The 10,444-nt window shown below is 45.5% G+C and overlaps 1 protein-coding gene across 1 annotated transcript; it reads right to left on the bottom strand.

Moving 5' to 3' along the window:
- Positions 1-1,677: 1,677 nt before the first annotated feature.
- Positions 1,678-10,072, bottom strand: LOC102224295 (calcium and integrin-binding family member 2-like). Its single transcript, XM_005816830.2, has 6 exons — positions 9,891-10,072; positions 9,743-9,777; positions 9,044-9,155; positions 5,103-5,250; positions 3,259-3,454; positions 1,678-2,138 (listed from the first exon to the last, which is right to left on the bottom strand). The coding sequence occupies exons 1-6, from the start codon at positions 9,939-9,941 to the stop codon at positions 2,117-2,119; spliced, it is 564 nt and encodes a 187-aa protein (XP_005816887.1). The 5' UTR covers positions 9,942-10,072; the 3' UTR covers positions 1,678-2,116.
- Positions 10,073-10,444: the final 372 nt, after the last annotated feature.

Below are 10,444 nucleotides of genomic sequence, written 5' to 3' on the forward strand. Positions count from 1 at the left end.
TTTAATACCATACTTCCCCAACGTCTGGTGTCCAAGCTAGCAAACCTTGGGCTCCCATCAGCCACCTGCAGTTGGATCCTGGACTTCCTAACAGGTCGCTCCCAGAGGGTCAGACTGGGCCCCCACACCTCCACTGCTCTGAGCCTGAACACCGGATCGCCACAGGGTTGCGTGCTCAGCCCACTTCTCTACACCCTCTACACTCATGACTGTCTCCAACCACCTCAGCAACAAGATCATAAAGTCTGCAGATGACACGACTGTTGTTGGTCTCATCTCAGGCGGGAAGGGGGAGCTGGAGTACAGGGATGAGGTGAAGCGGCTGTCAGAGTGGTGCAAAGTCAATAACCTGCTCCTCAACACCTCCAAAACAAAGGAGCTGGTGATCGACTTCAGGAAGAACAAAACGGACATCCAGCCTCTCACCATCAGTGGGACCTGTGTGGAGAGGGTCCCAGTGTTCAGGTTTCTGGGCATGGAGTTGGAGGACAAGCTAACCTGGAGCACCAACACCAAGGAGCTGTTGAAGAAGGCACAGCAGAGACTGTACTTTCTGAGAATACTCAAGAAGAACCGTCTCCCCTCAGACCTGCTGCAGGCCTTCTATCACTGCTCCATAGAGAGTGTGCTCATGTACGGTCTGTGTGTCTGGTACGGCAGCAGCACATCCGCGGACAAGAAGGCGCTCCAGAGGGTTGTTAGGGCAGCAGAGAGAACCATAGGCTGCCGCCTCCCCACTATGGAACAGATTTACACTTCCAGGCTCCACAAGAAAGTTTTGGACATTTTAAATGACTCTTCACACCCTGGCCATGGTCTCTTCCAGCTGCTGCCATCAGGCAAGAGATACAGAGCAATAAAAACCAGGACAAATCGCCTAAAAACAGTTTTTACCCGATGGCAATCATGGCACTAAATTCAAAGGCATAAGAACTTCTGCTCTTGACACCACTTTGTTAAAAATGTCAATTCTGTTGCGACACCTCCAGGCGCTGCAACCATCTTCTGATGTCTATTTATTTCTCATTTTGTACTATTTATTTCTTTATCTTGGTATATTATGTATATACACATAACCTGCATCTTAACTCGAGTCGAGCAAATCTCAATCTGTAATCTGTTGATGACAATGATAAATAAATCTTATCTTATCCTATTTTATCTTATCTTATCTTAATCTTTGTGTTTGTTCACAAATACGTCACAGCAAATAACCAATAATCAGTGATTGATTTTAAACCTGGTCTCCCCTCACAGATTCACTAAATCTACATTTAAACATGTTAGTGATGCTGGGGGGGGTCTGTCTAAGGCCCCATATTACCTTGGGCCGGCCCTGCATGAACGGCCTCTGGGCTGGAATCTACCTGGAATCTACCTGGAATCTACCTGGAATCCCCTGGTAGTCCCTCTGCCTATGTCTGGTTCTGACCCACAGCAGTACAGGCTGCCTGTAGAGAACCAGGCGTTTAGTACCTGAGTCACCATGAAGCATTTATTACTGTAGCAGTGATAATAAGGCAAAACATTATGACCACTGAGAGGTCAATTATCTGTCTGTGATGGAGCTCATTAATGTGTGTGTGTGTGAAGGCACATGAAGCAGGAAGTGGACCTCTGCCAGATGAGTGACTCTGACTCCAGGACTCTGGTTGAATGAGGCTGAGACGCAGCGGACCAAATCAAACCTTTTATTTGCCAGAAAACATTCAGAGCTGAACAGGTGAAGGTGTGATCATACCTGTCGACAGGTGAAGGAGTGTGAAAGCCAGACTGACAGAGAGCCCTTCCTTTAACTGAGCCACAGTTTACAATGATTGTCAGTTTGCAGCAGAAGGCGTCACTAAGCAGCTATGTACAGCATGCGAGGAGGGGAGCTGGGGTTGCATAGCTGCTCGCTGTTTGCCCTTTAACCGTGTGCTTTTAGACCAAGTCCAGGTTGTTCCACAGCGCCGGAACCAGATGGGTCCAGTAGGGTTCAGCTGGGTCCAGAACAATCAGAGTGATCCAGAAGATCCAGAACCGGTCCTGGTCACAGACTGCAGACTCAGTGGAGTCAGGAATGAGTCGAGGTGAGACATCTGTCCTCTACAGGATCTCTGTTGGAGGACTGCCCTCATATTCGTACGTGGAAGTTGCTGCAGAAACAGAGAAGAAGAAGCAGACGCTTTATCCACATCACTGATTATTGATTCCTCTTCATCCTGGTTCTGACTGGAGCTCCAGTGACTCGGCAGGTCACCTCCTCCCCCTCCCCCCCGACAGTAATGTGACCTCACTGGTTGCTGTTGCCATGGTGACAGCATCCCCTGAGCCCCCTCCCCCTGGTGATGGATGGTCAGCAGTAAAAGCTTTTATCTCTGCAGCTCCATGCGGCGCTCCAGGCCTTGCCGGGTTTACGGCTCTGATCCGATTGTTTTGCTGGTTCCGCTTGACGTGGCTCAGTTAAAGGCTGTTATTGATCAGGTGATGGCTGATCAGGAGGTGGCGCTCTGTGGAGTCTCTAACCTCCGCCTTTATCGCACGCATTTACACGATTGTTCTGATCTTTTATTCCCATTAATTCCTCTCTGACCCGTTTCCTCTCTGAAATGTTTCCTCTCTGACCCGTTTCCTCTCTGAAATGTTTCCTCTCTGAAATGTTTCCTCTCTGACCCGTTTCCTCTCTGACCCGTTTCCTCTCTGACCCGTTTCCTCTCTGAAATGTTTCCTCTCTGACCCGTTTCCTCTCTGACCCGTTTCCTCTCTGACCCGTTTCCTCTCTGACCCGTTTCCTCTCTGAAATGTTTCCTCTCTGACCCGTTTCCTCTCTGACCCGTTTCCTCTCTGACCCGTTTCCTCTCTGAAATGTTTCCTCTCTGACCCGTTTCCTCTCTGAAATGTTTCCTCTCTGACCCGTTTTCTCTCTGACCCGTTTTCTCTCTGACCCGTTTCCTCTCTGACCCGTTTTCTCTCTGACCCGTTTTCTCTCTGACCCGTTTCCTCTCTGACCCGTTTCCTCTCTGATCCGTTTCCTCTCTGAAATGTTTCCTCTCTGACCCGTTTTCTCTCTGACCCGTTTTCTCTCTGACCCGTTTCCTCTCTGACCCGTTTCCTCTCTGACCCGTTTCCTCTCTGACCCGTTTCCTCTCTGAAATGTTTCCTCTCTGACCCGTTTTCTCTCTGACCCGTTTCCTCTCTGACCCGTTTCCTCTCTGACCCATTTCCTCTCTGACCCGTTTCCAGGTGAAATGTTGGCTGTGATGTTGGAGACGTTACCTCAGGAAGTCTGGAGCTTTGGAGATCATGTTCTCGAAGTCGGCGAAGGAGAGCTTGTTGTCGGCGTCGAGGTCGGCCTCCTCGATGGCCTTGTCGCACACCAGCCTGACCTCCTCTGGGGTCAGCTCTCCTTTGGTCAGCTTGTTCAGGGTCTTCTGCAGATCCTCCTTACAGATGAAATTGTCCCTGTTGAAGTCTGGAGCAGGAAGACACAGCAGCTCAGATTCTGCTTTTCATTTCTTTTACTAAAACGCTGCTAGTTATTATTTTTGTAATGGTAGTAAACTATTCATAATCAATTGTGTAAATTATTTAAAATTGTAGACTATTTAAGTTAAATTTGTAAAAATTGTTTGAAATGAATTTCCAGATTTTGCAGATTGTTTATGGATGTTTCTTTTGATTAGCACTGTTGTTTATATTTTGTTTTGTTTAATGGTATTTGCTCTTTGTAATGTTTCTTTGTTTTGTATGTGCCTCCCAGGCTGCCGTAGCCAATGAGGGCAGGCCTAGAAAATCTGGCAGCGTTTTTGTACCAATGAATGTTTTTCACTGTTATGATGTGAGTTTTTCTGTGTGTTTATTTTAAGTCTCTGTGTCTCCATGTTGTCCTGTCTTCTTATTGATTGTTCCCAGGTGTGTCTCGTTTCCTGATTACCTCCTGTGTATTTAATGTCACCCGTGTTTCTGTGTCTTTGTGGGGTCTCGTCTCGTCTAACCTGTCAATCTGTCCTGTTGTCCATTCGTTGGACCAGTTGCTGCCAGTGTTGAGCCTTAGCTGTCAGCTGTGCTGCCTGGTTTTTGGACTTTGTACTTTGTGTAAAGATCGTCATTTGCATCATCAGCGTCTGCCTCACCACCATCCACCACACTTCATGACAGGCACAAAGAAACCAACGCTTGGTGTTCCCTGGTGATGTTTTGTTTTATTTCTTTAAGTTTTGTATTCTAATGTTTGTGTATGTTTTAGTTTTCACAGTGACTTCGATGATCTGCATCCTAGAAAATAAACTAAATTGAAAATCACCTGTTGAGATGCTGAGTAATCATTATTATTACATTTATAATAACAATGTAATAGACAGATTGGACCTGAGGACATTTTGTTTGGACAGAAATGTTCATGTCTTTGGAGAGTTTTAAGGTGCTTCCATTTTAATCCAACTGCGGTTCAGTTGGTGTGAACGCTAATCGACCTCTGACCTCTGGTCCTCCAAACCTCGGTCTGGGTTCGCTTTGAATGTGAACACCAAGCGGACCGGAGACCGCTCCAAAAGCAGGAAGTGGACTACAGTGCAGGGCATTCTGGGTAAATACAACCCAAGCTAATGTGCTAGTCTAGCGCTAGCAGCAGAAATGGCTCCTGGCTCCAAAGACTAAAGAGAAATCCACCAACACTAAAATCTGACACCTGCATCTTGTTTCCATCTGGTGAAGAAGGAATTGGCATAAAACCAGAGTTTTATCAAACTTGGTATGTTTATATTGAGCAAATTAATTTTCATAATTCCACTTTGGTCAGTGGAAACTCCAGTGTTTCCACGTGAACAAGCTTATCCACATGTGATTGTAATGGATTTTCTTATTCAGCGGAAACACTCAATTTGCACAACGGTGTTTAACAGATTATTGAAAAAGTTTTGCTTTTGTAACAGAAACGCAGCGACTTTCTGCACCAAAACCAAGGCGAGAAGGTCAGACTGAAGTGGTGAAGGAAGGTTTGAAATTCATCACAGTTCAGCCTCAGATTTGAACAACTTTAGGTTTTATTATGTAGTGATTCTGATAGGATGAGAACCTGAGAGAGGAGTGTTCATCCTCAGGTTCATGAGAGAGCGTCCTACCGTAGATCTTGAAGGCATAGATGGTCTTCAGCTCTCTGGGGGACGTCTCACAGAGAGCTGAAAACATGTCCACGAAGTCATTGAAGCTCATGTTGCCCTGTCCGTCCTCAGAGAACGTCTCCACAATCCTGTCCCTGAACGGGTTCTCCTGCACACACACACACGTTTGTCTCACTGTCTTTGCAGGGACTTTCCATTGACTTCCATTCATTTCTACAGTCTAACCTCTAACCTCTACATCCCTGACCCCAGGATGTATACCTCTACATTGAGTTACCATTTGACCTTGGTTCAAGGATCAAGGCTACCTTACGACCTACTGGTGGAGTTAAGGGTTAGGGTACCCACTCCCACTCTCTGACTCTCCATCTCATAATTCCCATATTTTTTATATTTTTTACTTTTTTACCAATTTGTTTTAACTTTAACTCTTCCACTCCATCTCTCCCTCACCTTAACCATCCCCTTTTAATAACCCTAACCCCCCCTTTAAACCTCCCCTCCACACACACACAACCTTTTAGCTTTCACCAACACTTTACCCTAAACCTAACCACTCCCTTCTTTAGAACCTCATCCTACCAGCTCCTCTCTCCTCCTCCTACTAAACGGAGCACCAACACCCACAGGAATATGCCAGCCATATTCCAGGCACCTTACTCTGCACATACAAACCAAAAGGATGTTCGCAGGAACATCCGCCCACACCATACACCTCCATCAGATAGCACCCCGTGGCCCAGGATAGATGTCTGATTTTGAGTGAGCGTGCACTACCTATAGGGTACCACTATGGGCCGGAACCAATGGTGGTGGGCTCGGACACCCCGAGAGTGAAAATCTCTAACACCTAACCCAGCCAGATCCTCGGTCACCTGTCTGTTGAAGCCTCAGGTTGTCGCAAGACGTAATCCACTTTCTGCACCCACAACAAACAACGAAACAATCTCATTCTCACTATAACACCCACAAATGAACAAAAATCCATCCCTCTCTTCCACCTCAATTTCTCTTTCTGCCCCTCCTTTTAGAACAAAGTAACACATTATTGAAGAGCTCAAACCTTTAAATAAAGATAAAAACCAACCTAGCCTACATCAGTTCCAACAAACACATTTAAAAACACACATTTCCTCTGGCGGGGACGTAAACCGTAGATACACACTTTCCAGATCTAGAAACACTTAAAAATATTCTTTAAAAAATCCTTTTCCTTTTCTGAAAACTAGAAACAGTCCAGAAAAATGCAGGTTCGCTCCTCCAAACTCAGAAACAAAACCAATTAATCAAAACTAAATTCCAATTACTCTTTACCAAAATTGGAATTCCAAAATTTAAGATTTTAACACTAAACTTTATTTAACACAAACTCCATTTATTTTCCCGCCTCCCAACAAAACAAAACTCTCAGGTTACACACGCTAGGAACCAGAACAATACACACCAATCACACATAGGGGGCAGCACAGCGCAGCACTTCACACCCGGACCAATCCCACACTAACAGAACCCAAACCACCAATCAGGAGAGCCGCTCCGGTCCATAAAGAGAACCACATCGGACCACTAATCCTCACTTTGGGACTGCAGGAGGAACGCAGGACGCCGAGGAACCGAAACACACCAGAACCAACAACTAACAGTTCTTTAAGAACTATTTTAACTATTTATTTAACTATTTTAATCTTTAAGAACTATTCCAGAAAAATAAAGATCCTCCGCTTTTCTTGTCTCCTCTTGCCATCAGGAGCCGCCGCCGCCTGGGGCCGACAAGCGGCCACTGCCGGCACCGAACGGGACCGCGAACCAGACCAGCGGCAACCGCCGTCGCCCAACTAACACACACACACACACACACACACCAACACACACACACACACACACACACAAACACACATTCTCGCTCTCCACAGAACACAAACAGACCGAAACGCAGAGAATCTACAGAGAAACTCTTCTGCGGTGTTAAGGGTTAGTGTGTTAGTGGACCCGGTACGTATCAGCCTATAGGAAGGCGACTCTGGGACTCAGGAGTCATCAATGCGGTCCAGGTTCTAGAGGAATAGCCTCACACACACACAGCGGGTTCACATAAACTAAACCCAACTTTATTTCCCCACCGGACCCAGTAACTGAACTCCAATCAGGACAAAAACTCAACTTAAAGTTCTGCTAAACAGCCTGCAAGCTCCCTAAACAAAATAATAAATCCAACCGTTTACAGTTAAAAAATAAACTAGAATAATAACAAGGACAGCAGCCATTTTGAATTTCCTCCTCTGCAGCTCGATCAATTAGATCCCAAATCTTAATAGATCAACAACTTTCAGGTTTTCAAAACAGCCTTAAAGCTTTAATTCATCCACTTCTTACTACTCCCAAACGAAATAAACAATTTTACCTTCTATTAGGTTATTTAGAAATAAAACTAAAAAACTACACAGAAGGCAGCCAGTCCGCCATTTTATTTTCCTCCACCTCTGTCTAAATATTTATGGATAAACCTGCAAGTTAAAGATCTGCTAAACAGTCTTTAGGCTCAAAATTAATTTAATCATACTTCCTCAAAACGAAATAATAATAAATTCAATAATTAATGTTCTCTTAACACAGCCGCCCCGTCTCCCCGCTCTAAACCAAAACTGACCGCGAAGTCAAACGAAACCAAAACCAACAATTAAAAAATACTCAGAATAACGAACCACTAGACGCTCTGAAAATCTACAAACAAACAACTCAGAAAGAACCTGATTTACAATATAACTAACCAAAACCGAACTAAAAACTGCAGCTATAATTAGAAACCCAACAACTTGCGCTACCAAACGTTAGCTTCCTCGTTTTTCAAGCTTTATTTATCACCAAACTCACCTAATAATTGGACACAGAACTTGACTTCGAGGCCTGATCACCTTGGGGGGCCACCGCTGGTTAGACGCCTGTTTGACCCAGCTTAAGTTCTGATTAAGTTATCAGAACTTAAGCTGATCTAGTTAATTAAGTTCTGATTAAGTTCTGAAATTCTTCTCAGCTTAGATACTGTAGTATACTGAGTTAGTTACTCAGTTGAGTTTAGTTGTATTACCCCTGTCCACTAGAGGGAGTAGTGGAATAGCCTAGAGGATAGTTCTAGAGAAGAAGACCAGGCTGAGAAGACGTTGATGCCTGTAGTGTTAAGTTGTGTTCAAGACAGAATAAACCTATAAAAGACAACTGCTAAGAGTGACTCTACTTCTTAAGTGTGAAGATATCACAGATACGACTTAACACCGAGGCGGCGCTAATAGCGTTATTAAATTAGGCCAAATAAAAGAGTGTAGCCTAAAATAAACACTTTTCTTTATTAATTGCCCATTAATTAGAAACAGGGAGTCTGAATCCCGCTAGCTTGTGTTACCGCTCTCCGCGTCCAAAACAGCGTTAAACCTCCTTTATCACCTGAACATGGCTTCCCTGTCCCCAACTGGAATGTCCTAATCCTTCAGGCTTTATCTTTATTTATGTGAAGACACTACCTAACCTCAGAATAGAATATACATACCATCTTATAAGACTGTTATTATTTTTAAATACTTATTGCTGTATCTTATACTTGGGATAAGCAAAAGGAGGTGAGCTCTAGAGTGACGCCTTGACTGTTTGGGTCGATTCAGGGAATGTCATTGTGACACTAAACATCCCTAGTCGTAAAACCCAAGACAACAGAATTTGTCCCCACAACATAATATGTGTCAGGAAAATGGTCCTAACAATGCACTAAATACATGGTACACACACACACACACACACACACACACACACACACACACACACACACACACACACACACACACACACACACACACACATCAGTGGAGACGAGCATCCACCTGTTGAAGAACAGGAGAACATCTGTATCTGTCGGCCCAGGTTCTGGAGGACCCGGCGGTGGACCTGCGTACCTTGAGCTCCGGCATGGTGACGATGAGCGCCATCGGGACTTTGATGTCCGGGTTGTTGGTGTAGTCCAGCGGCACCAGGTGTGGAGCCAGCTCCCGGTACCGTCCGTGGAGGCTGCAGAGCACAGAGGCACGGTGAGACAACGGTCCATCCGTCCTGGCGCCGCCCCCTGCTGACACCAGAAACCACTACAACTAGACACAGTGAGACGTCCTGCTGTCCATGTCTGATTCTGGTCAGACCTTTCAGGACTGTGTCAAATGTTTTCTGAATAAACTGGTCTAAATGGCAGATAATGAATAATTCCTGTGAAGAACTTCTCCTCCTCCCTGTCGGCAGCATTTGTCTCATAAATCCACCAAAAGTCCTCTTCATGTGACCAAAGCAACTGCTAGGAACACCAGCTTGTCCAGCTGTACACCTCGCCACTGTCTCACTGCAGGAACCCTGACATGATGACGCCGCCGTTCTGGAGAGCTGAGTTCACACGTCTACTCTGATTCTGGATCCTATTTCTGCTTACCTGGACTCCACCTGGAGTCCAGCTGGACTCCAGCTGGACTCCAGCTGGACTCCAGCTGACCTATTTTCAGGCTGTTTCTGTCTGGTTTGTGGCTGAGACGATGTCTCTGTGTCTCCTACGTCTCCTATGTCTCTGTGTCTCAGCCCTCCTCCTCCTGATGAAGTGTGATGTGACTCACCTCAGGATCTCCTTCCGGGTGAAATGGGTGCAGTCCTGTAAACAAGCAGAGAAACGGGTCAGCATCTGTCTTCGGGGATCCAATCAGCAGCCTCAGCTCCGTCCTGCCTGTTGTGGCTGTGAAGTGTCGTGATTTATGCGGGGCAGACCTGATACGCCTCAAGCTGCTCCTCGGTGAAGGTCGTCTGCTTGTTGCCCATGGTGCGCGGCGGATCGTCCCATCACAGAGCTGCATCCCACTGGAGAATCCCCCACCTCCACGCCAGGAGCTTCACGTCCAGGCGGAGGCTCTGCATCCGGCTCCCAGGATGATGCTCCTTCTGCTGGAGGAGGAGCGGTACACTGCCCTGATGCTTTCAGGTGCTGCTGAGAAAATATGACTTTCAAGAGCCTGACAGAGGAATACTAAAAATTATTGAGGAATGCTAAAAATTATGTCTACGATTTATTATATTTACAATTTCAATATGTTTTTGTTTGTTTTACAGAAACATTTTTTGTTGAGTTAAATATTTATTAAACAACTTATCCTCATGTGTTATGAACAGTACAGCCATGACAAACCTTAAACTAAATCTGGGCTGAAGTAACGGATTTATCAGTGAAAATCAGAGTCTCAGTTGTGGAAAAACTGATAATTTGGAGAGCACCTGAAGGCAGCAGAGCGCCTCACCTGGTTTGCCTCAATGGAAAATCAAATAAC

Source organism: Xiphophorus maculatus, chromosome 4 (genome assembly GCF_002775205.1).
Source record: "Xiphophorus maculatus strain JP 163 A chromosome 4, X_maculatus-5.0-male, whole genome shotgun sequence".
NCBI lineage: Eukaryota > Metazoa > Chordata > Actinopteri > Cyprinodontiformes > Poeciliidae > Xiphophorus > Xiphophorus maculatus.